Source organism: Glycine max, chromosome 16 (genome assembly GCF_000004515.6).
Source record: "Glycine max cultivar Williams 82 chromosome 16, Glycine_max_v4.0, whole genome shotgun sequence".
Classification (NCBI taxonomy): Eukaryota; Viridiplantae; Streptophyta; class Magnoliopsida; order Fabales; family Fabaceae; genus Glycine; species Glycine max.
In genome coordinates this window covers 3,440,089-3,458,184 of record NC_038252.2, presented here as the reverse complement: position 1 = coordinate 3,458,184, position 18,096 = coordinate 3,440,089, and the positions used below count along the sequence as shown (strand labels likewise).

Genomic DNA, 18,096 nt, shown 5'->3' with positions numbered 1-18,096 from the left:
AAAGGGAATGGGCGTTGAGAAATAGATGAGAAGGGAGATATTCATTTTATACTATTCAAAAGATGATTTTGATCATCTTCATTTTATATTATTGAAGGTCTATTTGGTGAAAACTATCTTTAAAATATTTAGCGTATTTATAAAATTTTTATCATACTTCAAATAACATGATTTTTTTTTACAACTGACTTTAAATACGCGTGGTAAAAAAATATTTTTTTTAGTAATGTTTGTAGTATGATTATATTTGAATGATTAAAGAATAATTTTTCAATTTAGTTGTAGCGCACAATTTATTTAATTTGTATTTTTTATATTGATTTAGTACTTAAGTAAAACATGGGTAATGACTAATGAGTTCATGTATGCATATATAGGTATTTACTGTTTGGAGGATGAGAGTTAAAGTTGTTATATGTGCATGTAGAGCTTTGAATGAATTGAAACATATATTTGAGACTCAATTGATTCATTACACAATATAATTTATGAACCAAATGAAATGAACTACTACTTAGCTTGTAAATTGAGCTTGTTAAATATTTTTTTTTGTGAAGTGAGCTTATTAAATAAGCATGTTCTACTTGAATCATGTATAGTTTGTCCCGATGGGTTCATAAACCAACTAAATTATACATGCATACATACAAATAACAATAGATAAAAAGGAATATTATTTCTGATAATCGCTTTTTAGTCTCTCTTTTTACAAGACAATTATGCCCTTAATAAATAAAAACAAATATATAAGTCCAACAATTACTATTATTGTTTTCCACTTTTTTTCTAGGAAACCTTTTCCCTCACTTCTACTGACTCTCACACAAATGGAAGTTATAAAAAAAAACTTTGTACCCCATTGTCCAAAGGCTCTTTGCTATGCAAAGGTATGTGGGAGAGATATTGTACGCAGCCTTACCCTTGTATATGCAAAGAGACTGTTTCCGGATTCGAACCCATGACCAACAAGTCACCAAGGCACAACTTTACCGCTGCACCAAGGCTCGCCCTCACAAATGGAAGTTATGTAAAAAAAAAAAAAAATGAACCTCTACTCCCACAATGCCTCAACCCCTTTCACAGTTTTTTCTTCCTTTGCATTCCAGAAATGAAATGCTTTCAAATATAAGTTGGTGAACCAGCCCTCTACAGCGAGTGATCACTCGTTGAAAGAAACAGTGATTTATTATTTTGCGCTTAATCTATTTCTCTCTCTCATTTGCTGAAAGAAACAGTGATTTTTTATAATAAAAAAAAGTCATTTGTCATTTACAGATTAAAAAAATGTCACATACACGTAAAATGATGTAAGTTGTACGTGAGAATTATTGGATAAGTTAATTTTTTTCACGTAATAAGATGATGTAAGTATTACGCTATTTGTATTTATAGTAAGTTCTGATATATAAATTAGTATGCTTTCAATAAATTTTAGTTCTTACAAAATATTGAATCTGTTAATATTTATTGATAATAGAGTTTAATATTGTTTATTTGTGATAGTTTATTTGAATTTTATTGTATAAAATTTCTCATCTTTTTTCTCGTCTTTCGATCTGTTGCCATCTTATGTCTTCATGCTGCGGAGGTTTCCCTCTTCTTTTAGTTTCTGCTATTCTTCCTTCTCATTTCTAAAGTGATAAATCTAAAATTGGTATACACTATATACGAGCCAGTTGTTTTTTTAATCTTTTCTGGTATTTATGCAGAAGATGGAGTGGGATGGGAACTGTCATAGCATGCTTTCCAGCTTAATAGGATTGTCAAAGTTTTGGGCTAATTGTGTTTTAATTTATTAGAAAATACTCAAGTCACACGTCGTATACAAATAAAGTCAAATTAAAATATAAATAAGGAGCAATTCTCGTCTCTTGAACTAGATTTTAGAATTGATTAGACTTTTTACATGATTCATTCTAAGATGATATCCTCACCATTCATTGTTCACGCATCAAACTCAAGAAGTAATGAGCGTGTCGGAGGTGTATTGGAAAATAGGGAAATATACACTTATTCATTGCCTCATAGAAATCAAAATGTTCACAATATTAAGTTCTGCCAAACAGAAGTGAAATTTTAACTAGCTGATCAACTCTAACTCTGGCTGGATTTTATTGTTACATTATCAGAATTCGAAAATGGATATTAGTGAGTACAAGCTATTTTGATTTGGATACACATCAATGATGCTCCAAAAGCCACACTTGCAGTTTCTGGATCTATTTGTTGATTTTAATTCGGCTATAACATCATTTACAAATATCTATATGAAGAACAATAAGGGAAGGATCATTGACAAAGAAAGTGATAAGAACAATATGTACGTGAAGAACAATAATTTCTGCAGTAGGTAGAGTAAACCTTGGTCAGAGAGCAAAACACCACTAACGCCATCGGGAAGGGAGTTGACGGGAAAAGCACGCCCACGGCGGCGGAGGGGGGGCGTGGGAGAGCAAGAGAAAGAGGTGTGGCGTCGGATGATTGCACACGTGTCGGAGTTCTGAGTGGACAATCATTAGACACATAAATTCGGATATAACCAAATGTATATATGCTCAAGTCAAAATTTTACATGTTATAAATTTATAATGGTATCATGAAAAAAAACAGATTTAAAATATTACCCAGACAAAATTCAAGTTTTACAAATTTTACAAATACAAAATATATTTAAATTCAAAATTTACAATATAATGCATAAGCATAGCCTAAATTTTGATTTTATTCTCTGTAAAAAAATGTCTTTAATTCCTTTAATTTTTTATTTTTAATTCCTTAAAATAATAGGTCCTATAAATTTTTTTGTTTGTAATTCCTGTAGTTTTTTTCAGTCCCTGATGACGTGGCCTTTTGACATGACATTTTTTGTTAATTGCACTTGCTGAATTATTAGCTAAGATGACACTTGTAGACATCACCAACCGTACGAAAATTTCAACAAGAACTAACCACAAAAGAAAACGAATTTCAAAGATCTTTTAAAAAAATTATAGGGAATAAAATAAAAGATGAATAAATTATAAGAAATAAAAGTACATTTAAACCTAAATAAACATTATTTATCATTTTACTTAATAATAAAATAATTTCCATGAGTTTTTATTCAAATTTCATTACCTTACTTTATATTAAAACTTATCATCTCACGTTAAATTTAAGCATTTCAAAAATATAAACGGGAACCATGAGAATGGTCAAAGTTCAAATCAGTCAACAAATAATTAAAAGCATTAAATATGTTATTCAACATTTACTATTTAATAAAATTAACAAGAAATTTTTTGTCTAGAGAAATAAAATCGATTACAAGAGAAAAAATTATATAACATGTAAGTCGTTGATGATTTCAGGACGAAAACCTAGTTATATTATGCACATGGAACCTTCAATATTAATTCAAAGTAAAAAAGAAGAATCTTCAACTCATTAATTTTTTTCTTCAAACCATTAAATTTGTTCTTCACGATCAACTCATTAATTTTGTTCTTCTTTTGTTCGTTTTTCCTTTATTATTTATTTTATGCAAAGAAGTTGAACATAAGCAAGAAGTGGACTAGATTTTGGAACCAATAACACAAAATCTATCTCTAGCACCTCTAAATCCATTTTCCTTCAGTTTCCCAAGCAAATGGCATGTGAGATATACAACTCAGCTGTGGCAACGAGTTTGAGGTAAAGGGTTACTCTTTGGTTAAAGGATTAATGGGCATCGCAAGCGAGACGTTCAGAGTGGGAAGGCACCAGTGCGCTCTATACTTCTACCCTTACGGCAAGGACCTCGAAGATAACTCCATTTATGTCTCTGTCTTCATTGCACTTGTTTCTGACGGCACCAATGTCTGTGCTCTGATCAAATTCACATTGCTCGACCTAAGAGAGCAACGAAAACATTTTGTTGCTGTCGAAAACCACTACGGTCTCTACCTCAAGGATGGGCCCCACACTTTCAAAAATCACAACAACATTAGTTTAGTTTCAATGTTTTCATTGTTTAATGTTCATTTCCAATGTTTTAACATTCAAATCAGTAATCGACTCACAAGGACATTAGACCACTGGTCAGACTGATGATTCATCTCAATTGAACGGTACAAACTAGTATAAAATAATATATATATATATATATATATATATATATATATATATATATATATTATCAATATATCAACTGGTTAACTTGGCTTAGTGGTGAAACTTGCTTGTGTCTTGTGTAGGGTGAGTTTGACTCCCACGTAGTTTTTTTTTTTTTTTTTTTGTATCTTCATGAGTTATGTGCAGCAATGTGTATGATTTAAAAAAAAAAAATGTGAACTAGGCTGAGACATCGGTTTATCTGAAAAAATCGGTCGTTTAGTACCGGGTCATGCTGAGTCGATGGCATATCTTATCTAACAAGAGGCTTGAAACGATCAAACCACTAGTTTCTAGTATGACTAATCGGTTTGAGCCAATTTTTAAAACTTCGTTCATTTCTCCTTTTAAAGAAATTAAGACTAAAATGTATTGTTATATTTATATCTTAAAATGAATGTGAGAGACTTAATCAAGTCCAAAAATTAACGGAGGGTTGCTCTTCTAATTTGGCTTTATTTAGACGATATGGGACTCGACATTTCTTAGACTTGATGCATGATCAATAAATGGTGGGTGACATTTTTTTTTTATTATTAATATTGAATATGAGACTTAAATATTGAATAGAATTTATTCTTGTATCATCTTAGAATGAATACGAAAGATCTAATTCAATCCTAAAAGTTATCTCAAGAGATAAAGACTGTCCTTCATTTATATATTTTAATTTGATTTTATTTTTAGAGGATATATAATTTGAATTTTTCCCAATATTATATGTCCACAGTTTACAAAAAGAGGTATGGTTTCTGAAATAAAATTAAATAAAATTGATATGATTTTACTTTTATCTCTTGTCACTAAGTTGTCAGGGGTTAAAGTCATGTGTTTTATTGAAATACAGGGATTAAAAAATATTAAACTTTTTAAGGGACTAAAGAACTTTGTGATTTTTGTGATATGATTTGGACATCATCATCATTAGTTGTTTTATCTGATTTTGGTGGTGCCCGTTATGGAGTGATTAGTGATATGGCACTGATTTTGTTGTGTGTGTTAATTATTGGGTATTAACGGTTTTACGTACAAAAGGGGACACCTTGAGAGATTGTCTTACCTCAAGGATGACTGCTTGAAGATTAACTGCACTGTTAGTGTTTTGGTGTCGCCCATTGATTCTTCTATGTTAAACACAATACATGTTCTTGAGTCTGACATAGGAGCAAATTTTGTGATGTTGCTAGAAGATGAAGAGTTATCTGACATTACTTTCTCCTTTGTCTGAGAAAGGTTTCATGCAGATAAGCTTGTTTTGGCAGCTCAGTCAACTGTGTTTGAAACTCGATTTTTCGATGGGATGGAGAAGAATGATCGAGAGATAATAGTTGTTACTGACATGGAGCCTAAGGTTTTCAAGGTAGCATATGTACTAATAATAAATTCGGCCGGTTTCAATGTGGCATATCATATCATTTGATAGGTTATCTAATTGGTTTGTGTCCTATTGTTATGCATCAGGCACTCCTATTGAAGATGAAGAGCTCTATATGTCGCGTTCGTCATTATTGCCTTTGTTGTCTGAATCATTTCCAGCAAAGTTGTTAGCTGCTGCAGAAAATATGATTAGCCAAGACTTAAGCTGATGTGTGAATCTGTACTTTGCAAACACATTTATAGATTCCGTTGCCTATATTCTGGCTCTTGCTGATCGATATCGTGCCACCGAATTGAAGTCTATCTGTCCAATTTTTTCTGCTGAAAACCTTGATGGTGAGTTTTCCAGCTTAACTCTCACCCCCCAATTCTACATTTGAGTTCATACTTTATGATTATATATGATATAAGATTGATTGATTGGATGATTAAGAAAGAAAAAAAGAAATTACAGATTCAACTTCTTCTGTTAACAAAAATTAATAATTAATATTTACTAATAAAAAAAAATACTTCATGGTCATCACATATTTTTTAGCTTGCAATAGATTCACTTCATCTTTGGTGTCTGCATTTGTTTTTATTTGTTGACAATTTATTTTCATATCATTTCTTTCTTCTTTTTTTGTCTATTGTCGCTGTCATGCAATCTGGTAGTTTCGAGTATCTTAAGAACAATTGTCCGTTATTACACTCAGAACTGCAAAAGACTATGACAAGATGGGAGAAAAAATTAATGGAGAAGTAAAATAGGAAAATTGTCCATTTTTTTGTGTGAGCACAATAACAAACCTGGGAAATGGTATTAAATGAACACAATAACCTCAAGTGTTCACCTTTTCTATAGTGTTGACACTAGACAACAACCATATATATATATAAAAGTTATATTCGATAAGATATTTTTATTAATTTTTAATTTGTTTATTAATTAAAAAGTTTGTTTTACAGTTGCATAAATATTTTTTTTTTAATAATTTTTTATTAATTTTTAATATTTTCTGAGACTTGAAATAATATTTTTTTTAAAATTAATTTTTATCTTCTAATTTTTTTTATCCTCCATATATTTATTTATTTATTTTATTATTTTTTTAAAATAAATCATGATTTATTATTTTTTTTATCATTTTACACTTTCAGTTACTAACTACCAGTTTTTAATTATTAATTAACTTTTCAATTTTTAGTTAACTTTTTAATTTTGAACTAATTTTTCACCTAATTTTATCAACCATAATCCTAAATCTATATAATGATGATCATCATGTAATGTAATAGTATGTAGTGGTTGGCTCGTGATGTCATTAATGTTTTTTAGATCTCATACTCGTACTGATTACATTTACTTTTTAATCAAGATTAGTTACGATAATAATAGTATTTTGATTTTTCAGACATACGAGAGGAAAATCTTCAATTTGAACAAAAAATTAAATATATATTTAATGTGTTTAATTAAAATTCAAATACTAATAATTTTTTGGTTGATACACACAAAACAAGTGGAGGATCGAGGTATTAATAACCTGTTTTTTCCTTCCTAATATCTTTGTGAACACCTAATTTCGTCTATAACTATAAATAGAATATAAAATAGAAAAGAAACATCAGAGAGAGAGAAACTAACAAATAAGATCAAACCAAAAAAAAAGTCCAATTCTCTCTGCAGGGTTTTAAATTTAGTTTGTTTACCACCCAACTCTTTTTTTTTTCCTTGACGAAAGCAAATTCAAGGCATTTCATTATTAATTAAATGAGCAATGAAATAGGGAGTTTGATAGAAAACTTGAAGACTAGTGAAGGATGGAGATGTCTTAGCCAAAGCATGAGCAACTCCATACTATGTCTCCTCAAAAAACCAACAGCATAAGTTGGATTCAAAGACAAAAGCCTCTTATCTGCCACTTCTTTGTTATCTGTTTCAAAATCCACATTTTGCAATCCCAATAATGATATCGCAAACTTGACAGCCAAGCTAAGACCAAAAGCTTCTCCTTCCATGACAGGCAAACACGTTCTTGAAACAATCACCTGGCCAAGGTTGTCTATAACACACGAACCATAGCCTGTGTAGTTCATCTCATTGAAGAATGCAGCATCCACATTGCTTTTCAGCCTGCTTTGAACCGGTGGAATCCATGAAACCCTCGAATGATGTTGCTGCAGAAATTCATTAGGCTTAGTGTCTTGTAATGCTCGAGCCCAGTCTTGATAATAATTAATAAGCATCTCCTCTTCTAACAACACTTGAATCATATCTACTATCATTCCAAACTGCATCAAATATCTTCTGTTGCTGATGATCGATCTGTTGCATTAATAAGAAAAATAATTCCGAGAATGTTTCAACTAGCAAACATAACTCCTCCAACTTTTGTCTCAACCCCAGCTGCTGCCAACATTCTTGGCTACTTAGACAAGTCACAAAAACGTGAAAAGCATTCTCAATATCAGTATCACAAAGAGAACAAGTTAGGGGACAATGAACACCTTTTTTTTGCAAATGGCTCTAGTTGGAATACAGTCTCTACAAACTTTCCGGCACAACAACTTCACTGTCGGTGGCACTTTCATCGACCAAATAAGAGGCCAGTTACTGCCAAGCATGAGGGGAGTGTGACGTTATGTTTACCACCCAACTTTTAAAAAATGTACTGAAATTAAAATTAAAAACTTATAATAAAATGAATTGCTATAAGACAAAAAGAATTTGTATGAAAGCGTGAAAATATGCCCTTGGAATTTACTCAAGAATAAGCCATCTTTCAAGGGAAATTTTTTTTTTTACCGGCATATATATATATATATAGAAGTCTTCAAAGAAAAAAGCAGATGTGACACGCGAACTTAAACAATTTTTTGAACTTGATCTTCTAAGCTTTTGACTTTAATGTTCGTTGTTAACAAAGTTTTTTTTTAACTACACTTAATATAAGTTTCATATCCTCGTAAATTTGAATTATTGTGCAAACCTAGCTTCGTTTTTTGTGAAACCCTAATAACAAAGAATATTTGGTTGTATAACCTTGTGTTAAGCCTGAAGAGGCATTAATTAAAGATAATTGTGAGTGATTGAAGTTGTTAGTGGAAAAATCTGTTGTTCTCAATGTCCAAAATCATGATTCCTAATCAATTATGAACTCACCAACTAAGAATGATCACTAATCACACGATCAATGACAAGCCCACGAGTATGTATATGTCAGGAACAAGATAGACCTAAAATGTATAAAATTACAATGTCTTCAAGAATTTTTCTATGTAATATGCACAAGTCCCTCGGTATATAATAGGTTATTTCCAATAATAAATTGAGTCAACATAACTAACAAGTATTTTGTGACATAACCCCAAAAATGTGTTGAGAAAAGAAAAACGAAAAGGTACTCAAAATTGTAGGAGAGAGCACTCATTTTATAATTTATAAATACTAGCAAAAACACATACAAACATTATCACGTCTGTGTGTCTTTATTTTTTATTATACTAACTAACTTTAATTATATAATAATATATAAAGAAGATCATTAAAATCAAAATGAAAATTATTCATGAATCATGTATTTCATACAAATACACACACAGAGAATTGAATGTTAAATATGATAAATAATATGATATAATTAATTAAAAAAATAGAAATGTAAAGAAATAAATAATGTGTATATATGGCATGTATTTAAAAATCACACCTCAATCAAAATATAGTACTCTCCCTTCATTTATGTATTCCAAGATTTAATATTGATAACCTTTTGGGAAATTTGTTTTCTTTCTTTGAGCCATGTTTATTGAAGACGAAAAGCTTTGGCTTTCTCTATAAATCAGTCATTTCATTTGAAAATGCATTAAGGAGAACCAACGTAGTGCAACTGATCAAGTACACACTGTATACAAAAGATAAACAACTGGGTATAAAAAATATACTATTATGGCCATGTATAAAAATACATACACTGTATAAAAATCATATACATACAATAAAGAAAAAAATACTAAGAAATATTAGAATAAAAATGGGTGTTGTAGTCTAAATAGTAAGAAACAATTGATTGATAACAAAGCTCGGTCTCTAACAACTCTACCTTGAATTGCATCAAATAACTCGGCAGATAGACTCATGGATGGATGCACAACCACCACGCAATATTTTGTCCTGAAATGTTCAGAAATAACAGCCCAATGTGCCAGTAAAAAAAAAAAACAGCCGAATGTGCAGTTATGAATTTGACCTATCCTTCTCGAAGCTATTAGGCCTCCTATTTATCTCAGATTTCAAAATTCAACCTTTCATGCTGCATGAGTAAAATTGTAAAAAAATGTTTCAGAAACTTAGAATACAAAGTTTAAAGAAACAAATACATTTAGTTCATTTGTAAGAGGATTAGCTATATGAATAGGAAGAGGGGGAAAGACATCTAGATTTAGAGTTTGTTTGGATACAAATCATAATTATTTTTGATATTTTTTTTATTAAAAATATAGATTATTTTTCAGTAAATAAACTCTTAAAAACACTTATAATCTTAGATCCAAACAAACTCTTAATCTTTCTAGTATCCTATTTGTCTTTCTAGTGTTATCTACAGTGTGAAAGAGGATAGATAACTAAAGTTATATTTGATATCATCCAATAGTTGATAGAATATATATATATATATATATATATATATATATATATATATATATATATCCTCGTAAGAAAAACATCATATGATCAATTTATGAAACAATCTCATAAAAAGTTCACAACAATAACAAAAAATTAATGATTACAATGGTGGTGCATTCGGATTTGGAGTCGTGGCTTTGGTGCTGCTCTACCTTCGTTGTTTATAGTCGAACAACAAACAAGTTCCATGTTGAACAAGAATAGAGACACTGCCACCAACTCGAGACAGAACTTTATCCCAGTGATGAATCATAAATTAGGAAGGAAGGAAGGAAAGAAAAACAAAAAAAAAGTAAAAAGTAAAAAGTAAAAAAAAAAACATCAGTCATTAATTAAAATTTTAAAAAACCTAACGATCTTACTTATTTTCGTATTGTGCCCCCACTCGTATATGTATGCGAGACCTATCAAACTAATAATTGGAAAAAAAAATAGAAAAAAAAAACTTCAAAATTTCAAATCATTACGTGGATTATATAGTTATACTATTATACAGCAGATCCATTTCTCTTCACTTTCCCGAAAAAGAAGAAAAAAAAAGCAAAGAAAATCCTGTTTCCCGATAAAAACCCCGTCCGTACATGGTCTGGTCACGCGGATCGGGTTGATTGAGATGCACACCGCGAGCAGGAGCAACGGCGGCGGCGGCGGCGTGCTGGCGTCGCGGACGAGTTCGCGGTCGGTGACGGAGACGGTGAACGGGTCGCACAAGTTCGTGATAAAGGGATACTCGCTGGCGAAGGGGATCGGAGTCGGAAAACACATCGCGAGCGAGACGTTCACGGTAGGAGGGTACCAGTGGGCGATATACTTCTACCCTGACGGCAAGAACCCAGAGGACAACTCCGCCTACGTCTCCGTCTTCATCGCGCTCGCCTCCGAGGGCACCGACGTCCGCGCCCTGTTTGAGCTCACGCTGCTCGACCAGAGCGGGAATGGGAAGCACAAGGTGCATAGCCACTTCGATCGCTCGCTCGAGAGCGGCCCCTACACTCTCAAATACCGCGGCAGCATGTGGTTAGTTAGTTTCTTTTGTTTCTGGTTTAGGGTTAGGGTTCAATTTAGATGGTAGTGTTTTCAAGGGATGGTGAAATTGAGTGTTGTTGTTGTTGTTGTATGGATTGTTACTCTTTGATTTTAATATTGATGTCTCTGGGGGAGATATAAGTTAAGGGAGAAGGGAAGAGGGGAATGGTCCCAGATTCAATCCACTCTGGGGAGATATAAGGTGGGTTGGATGGTTAAGGAGGAGAAGAGAAGCGAGGAAAGGTTGCGGGTTCGGTCTCATATGCTAACAAAACTAACATTCTAATAAACTAACATTTGTCAATGATAAAAAAAAAAAAAAATTGATGTCTCTGGGTAGTTCCTGCATGAGGAAAAATTGGTGCATAAGGAAAGAAAGCAAAAGAGTGTGGTTAAGCTGCACAACTCAACTGCAATTCCAGAATGTCTTGGATAGTTTTAATGATTCCTGCATATTGGTGCTATTGGCTTGGGTGGAGTTTATTGATGGTTTAGCGTAAGCAGAATTGGAAAGAACAACAATCTTTTGATACCCCAACTCCCAAACAGCTGAAAGACTTTTGTAAATTCCCATTAACTCCTTTGTGTATGTAATATCATACTGTCCAATGTGGCCAGCAAAGCCATAAATCCTCTGACCCATATTATCCGAGATAATACGACCAAAGCCAGCGCACTTGGGAGAATACGACAAGTTACCATCAACATTCAGCGTCTGAAAGTCAGAAGAATCTAGATATATGTTCTTTTTTGATAGTTTCTCCTTTTAAAAAAATAAACGGTACAATATGCTTTTGGTCTTTCAAAATATCTCTAAGTTTGGTTCTAGTCCTTATAAAATTTTAACTACATGTTTCGAAAAAGTGATATGGCTGTGTTGTTAAAATATAGGGACTAAAAATGTATAGACTTTTATAAAGGACTAAAGCCAAAATTTGAGATATTTTCACATACCTAAAACGTATTTTACCTTAAAATAATGACTTTAATGCTATTAGTTGATGGTATGCTTTTTCTAACATGTCATTGAGAGCCCTCTGATTTTTTATATGCTTAGGAATTAGGATGTCATCCTGAGTTATTTGCTGTTTTATCTGCTTTTGTGTTGTGTTATGGTTATCATGATGCATTGGTTGTGTATGTTAGGGGGTATAAGAGATTTTTCAAACGGGCTCAACTCGAGGCGTCAACTTTCCTCAAGGATGACTGCTTGAAGATAAACTGCACTGTTGGTGTTGTGGTGTCTTCCATTGATTGTTCCAAGTTAAACACAATACAGGTTCCCGAATCCGATATTGGGGCACATTTCGGGATGCTGTTAGAGAATGAGGAGGGATCAGATGTTACTTTCTCTGTCGGTGGAGAAAGGTTTCATGCACATAAGCTTGTTTTGGCTGCTCGATCAACTGCATTTGAAACCGAGTTTTTTAATGGGATGGAGGAGGATGATCATGATGTAGTTGTTACTGACATGGAACCAAAAGTTTTCAAGGTAAGACATTCATTAAAAATGCCTTTCTTTCTATTCTTTTGCAGTTATTTTTTTGTTTCATGCAACATACTTGCTAAATAATTCAGTTTCAGCGTGGCATATCATTTGCTTGGTTGTCTAATGTTTCTTGTGTCCTATTGTTGAGCAGGCTTTGCTTCATTTTATTTATAGAGACACTCTAATAGATGATGAAGAGCTCTTTATGTCACGTTCATCATTCTTGCCTTCGGTATCTGAATCATTTGCTGCAAAGTTGTTAGCTGCTGCAGAAAAGTATGGTTTGCCAAGACTTAAACTGATGTGCGAGTCTGTACTTTGCAAAGACATCTCCATAGATTCTGTTGCCTATATTCTGGCTCTTGCTGATCGTTATCGTGCTACAGAATTGAAGTCTGTCTGTCTACAATTTTCTGCTGAAAACCTTGTCGGTGAGTTTTTCTGTTCAACTCTCCCACCCAAGTCTACACTCAAATTCATAGTCAGGCACTTTTTAGCTTGTAATATATTCTCATCATTTTGATGACTGCATTACTTGTTATTTGGCAAAACCACTGGATCATACATGCTATACATGAACAAACTCATTTGTTCTGTTGTTGCTGGAAATTCTTACGGCTGGCAGACTTGGTGGTATGGAAATAAGCTTTAATTCTCAGTATTATGAACATGTGAAGCAGTACCCTTTATTTTTAATCTTGATTAAGTCTCTTCCATAAATAAGGATTGTACCCATTGTCTACACGAAAATAAAGACTATCTATCTTCCAAAAATGTAAATGCTTTTACTTTATAGTGTAAAAAAGGAACAACAAAAAAGAAACACACCCTCATCTTTTCCACCTATCCTACATCTTATGTTATCTATTTTACTAATATTTGATAGACAACTGTGATTGAAGTTTTTTTCTTTTTGTTTCTTGCTCTTTTTCTTGTGATGATTGAGGAAGTACCCTTTTTCTGGAAAAGTAAGTTCTACATTGATTAATTGTATTATTCCCATATTTTTTTTTAGCTGAATGAACAGACATATTTTGACCCATTTAGTAGTGAAAAGATTGCAGAGGCACCAAAATTTAGTTTCTATCATCTATGTCTTGCATTTCCTACTTTTCAATGCTCTTCCTTGGGAAGTTTCTGTTGAAAAGGCTATATATAGATTTCTTTGTTATACTTCTCATACTTTTTATTCTGTAGTCCGTAGTTTCTAGTACTATGTACTTCCCTAGTTTGTAATTGCATGCATAATTGCATATCAATTTGTTCTCCCTACATTTTTCAATCACATATTGGCATCTCATCCTGTACACAGTTCTGTTTGTCTTCTAGAACTTTCATTTTCAGTGATAGCCTAGACATCATTAAATGATCAAGCCAAGACCTCAGATGTATAACAGTTGACTCTCATATCATTTCTTACTTTATTCTGGCTTGCAGCTGTGATGCAATCTGATGGTTTTGAGTATCTTAAGGAAAATTGTCCCTTGCTGCAATCAGAACTGCTAAAGACTGTGGCAGGATGCGAGGAGGAATTTAGTGGAGAAGGAAAGTGTCGAAGTGTGTGGGCCCAATTTTCTGATGGTGGTGACACCAATGATAGGAGTGTAAGACAACAAACCTGGGAAAATGGTGTTGAAAGAAGTCAAAGCTTATGGGTTCACCTTTCTGATGGTGTTAACAACAATGATAGGAGTCCAGGGCAAGAAACCTGACAAGGTAAGGTACACCATCATTTGTCTGTTAGGCTTAAATGGTAGATTAAAAGCTACTGCAGGGATAAGATTAACCAATTGTGCGGACTGGCAAAAGGTTAGAAATGCAAACAATGTAAAGAACGAAGGCTGAGATACTGCCTCCATTGTAATAATATTATGTCTTATAAATACTGTTTTTTCTTTGATAATATGATTACAAGGATGCAGTGGTAGCAATAAGTAATTACATTGATCATTGTATGAAAGTTTGTTGAGAACATTTTCATTAAGAACTGGTCTTGTTTACTTGGCGGTTGTATTTCATGAAGAAATTTGTTTTCGAGCTATAAAAATAGCCGTATTTTCTGGTCTTGTCTTGTTTCATCAAAGTTCTATTCAATTCAAAAATGATGAGAACCATAAATCATTCCATGCAGGGATTCTGCTGGGACAAGTTAAACGTGTCATTGGTACAAGACCAACCTGCAGGGATTAATCCATTGCATGCAGTGTTGTTTTTCTTTTCTTTTAACGGGGGATAGTGGTTAACTGGTTGAGAATAGTATATTCATCTTGTAACGTTAGTGATGTATCTATTAACATCAATGAATGCTAGCAAGTTAACAAATGAGATGAAGTGCAAAACAAGTTCTAGTTTGCCTTTGGTTGTGTATCTTTTTCTCTTCATGTATGATTGCTGTAGCTTTACACCGTGGGAATCTTCATCCTTCTGAATCGTGAAACCTATGGATCAAATTAGACTAGTATAGCCGTTATACCATCAATAATTTTATATGTAATGTGGTTTTTATCAACCTAATACTAGTTAAATTATAATTGTATAAGTTTAGTTATTTGTATTAAATTTTATCAAAATTGAAAAATTGTAGGTATATATGATTGATTAGGGGATGTTTGTTTTCCAGAATCTTTTTTCATTCTTGAGAGTGCTATTCCCAGTAATATAACATGGGAATATCATACTTGGGTATTTTTAAAAAAATATTGTTGGTTATATTTTTAATATTTCTAGGAATATGTTTTAAAATTCAAAATGATTTAAATAAAAAAATAAATCAATGGTATTTTAGGAAATAATTTCCTTCATTCCCATGATAATATCTCATTCCCACCTCCTCGTGGAAATACAAATATAAGTGTGGGAAAGTATGATAAACGCGAAAGTTATTAGTTTTTTAAATTTTGTAATAAATATGAGTATATAATATATCTTGAGAATGAATTTTTAATCCGTCAAACAAATTTATTTTAAGTGTTTTTATTTTAAAATATATAATGTGGTTTTTATGAACCTAATAGTTAACTTATAATTGTATTTTAAAAATATATTAACGATAATTTTAAGATATATTAATGAAGTGGTGAACAATTATAGATTAATAAAATTTTGTAAATATCAAAATGCTTCTATTACCTATTAAGTTTCCATCATTTGTTGAGGGTAAAGTAAATGTCCAAGAGTTGTTTTGTAACAATTTAATTATTATTTTTTTAAAACTACTCTTGGAATAGTTATTCATCATTATAAATAGTTAACATGTAATGATTCTAACAAAATTATATGATTGATCGGGATTATTTTGTTGATTTTTCTTACCATAGGTCTCTCGTGAAGACTAATTGTATAAACAACAATTTTAAAACAAATGATATTAATGTGTTGGGAAAAATTAGCTTATAGTCCGTCGTTTCTAAGATAAATTATGTATGTGTTTTATAATACCTTCAATCCTAATATATATATTTATATAATGACAATACAAATGTAAAATTGCATAAAATAGATTTTATTTTTTAAGTATAAAAGAGTTTACATAGATAAAAAGATTCACAATCATCAAAATAAAAACTTACTAAATAAGAGTATGAAAACCTCTCTAGTCCAAAATAAGATTATTCAATTATTTGTTTTACAAAAGGAAAATAAGTTAAACAATGAAACAACATAAAGTAACATGTTTAAAATATTATGCAAATAATATAGAAACTCATGCCCTAATATCACATCTTATTAGTGCGTTGTGTCTCGGTGTCCTCTAGCACGAGATTCTTTAAAGACATCCACCTAATCATCGGGTCTCACGAACACAAGGTTTAAGATCATTACAGGATCCAAATACAAATAATACACAAGAAGTGAGTTATCACATTTTTAAACAGATAGAGATAAACAAAAGCACATATGTATAGTATAAGTATAACAATCTCAACTTAGCACAATTCGCATCATTTTATCACTCATTGGGTAACATCACTTGTCCCAAGGATTTAATCACAAAATCACATTTCACACCTTCACATTAATCACATGTTTAGAACAACATATCACAAGTACAACACAACATCTCACACTCACACAATTCGTTACCCACCATCATGTAACAAGTCATAGTGATCATTACACAAACGTTATGCAACAGATACACTAAGACTCAATCTTATATGCAATGTGGTATCATGTCAATGAAAAACCTCGTTGGATGTCTAGAAGTACATGACAAGACAGATCATACACTGGTAAGTCAGGTCACTCTCACTAGGTAAAATCATAGTAAGATTAGTCAGGGTCACATTATTTTTCAAGAATGATCCAATCATGTGGGATCGACACTAATAATTGATGTACATAACCATATTGTGTAATTAAGACATATAAGAATTATCAATTTTCTCCTTTTTTATCGTTTTTTTGTGTGAATCATTGGAATTTTGGCATCCTTTGAGTTTTTGCGTAGTTGATGCTTAAATTGTTAGATTTATACTATTTTGGTGGTATTTGTTTTGTAGAAACAAAGATGAGGGATTGGAAGAGAAGCTGAGGTATGAAGACTCTCGCTTAGCGCATTAGTCTCGCTCAGCGCGTTGAAGCCGCTTAGCGGATAGATCCCGTTTAGCGTGAAGAAGTTGTTTAGAGAACCTGAAGTCACGTGAAGGTGTGCTTAGCGCGCATCGTGTGCTTTGTGTCTAGTCACTAACTCGCGCTTAGCGTTCAAGATCGCGAAAACTTATAGCAGAGTTGCATTTAAGTGAGAAAGAAAAGGGGGGGAGGGGAAAGAGGCATGAGTTCTGATAAAGGAAAAGAAAACCTAGAGCTAGAGCAAGGAGAAGATAATGCCCATTAGGAGCCATTGCCTACCTCCACACCCATCTTCCTTCCATTCCTCCATACACTTTCATTCCTTTTTGTACAGTTAAGCCTCTCATGACAATGAGAAGCTAAATCACCTCATTGTTGGGAGCTTTCCACCAAACTCTCTTGATGTAATGACTCTTAATATCTATTTAATGTTATTTCTAGATTCATTGTATCTTTCTATGCTTATTTTCATGTAGTTGGCTTGATCACCCACATATATGCCATGTGTAGGGTTTAGACAATGGAAAATGTTTGCAGTCCTTAGAACCGAAAAGAACATCTAAATGCTTCATCGCTAGGGATAGCATGAGGTTATTTAGCATGTGTATGCATCTCCATTAGTAATGCGATTTAACTAATTTAGTTCTTAAGGTATTAAGAAAGAAATTAGTGAAATTAGACTCTTTCATGTGAGAAATCACAATTAGAGTAAATGAATAGGTGGAGGTGGTAACTGGAGTAATGTTAAATAGGGAAAAACCAATCATATTGCATCAAAAGTAGTTTGGTAAGAAAGCTTCAACATATTTGAATTATGCGTTCACGT

The 18,096-nt window shown here is 32.3% G+C and overlaps 1 protein-coding gene and 1 pseudogene across 3 annotated transcripts; both read left to right on the top strand.

The window, feature by feature from the left end:
* The first annotated feature begins 3,702 nt into the window (after nucleotides 1-3,702).
* LOC100820274 (BTB/POZ and MATH domain-containing protein 4-like) lies at nucleotides 3,703-6,256 on the top strand (annotated as a pseudogene).
* A 4,301-nt stretch (nucleotides 6,257-10,557) lies between these two features.
* Nucleotides 10,558-15,040, top strand: LOC100818306 (BTB/POZ and MATH domain-containing protein 4). Of its 3 annotated transcripts, none has more exons than XM_003548633.5 (5): nucleotides 10,558-11,200; nucleotides 12,356-12,701; nucleotides 12,850-13,129; nucleotides 14,136-14,414; nucleotides 14,830-15,040. In XM_003548633.5, the coding sequence occupies exons 1-4, from the start codon at nucleotides 10,575-10,577 to the stop codon at nucleotides 14,408-14,410; spliced, it is 1,527 nt and encodes a 508-aa protein (XP_003548681.4). In that variant the 5' UTR covers nucleotides 10,558-10,574; the 3' UTR covers nucleotides 14,411-14,414; nucleotides 14,830-15,040. The 3 variants fall into 3 exon arrangements, with proteins under 3 accessions (XP_003548681.4, XP_040866700.1, XP_040866699.1); XM_041010766.1 differs by having other exon boundaries at nucleotides 14,136-14,419; XM_041010765.1 differs by having other exon boundaries at nucleotides 14,136-15,040.
* Nucleotides 15,041-18,096: the final 3,056 nt, after the last annotated feature.

Coding starts and splice junctions, on each gene's coding strand:
- LOC100818306 (XM_003548633.5), top strand. CDS start 10,575: ATGTATGCGAGACCTATCAAACTAATAATTGGAAAAAAAAATAGAAAA. Junction 11,201..12,355: donor AAATACCGCGGCAGCATGTG/GTTAGTTAGTTT, acceptor TGTGTATGTTAG/GGGGTATAAGAGATTTTTCA. Junction 12,702..12,849: donor TGGAACCAAAAGTTTTCAAG/GTAAGACATTCA, acceptor ATTGTTGAGCAG/GCTTTGCTTCATTTTATTTA.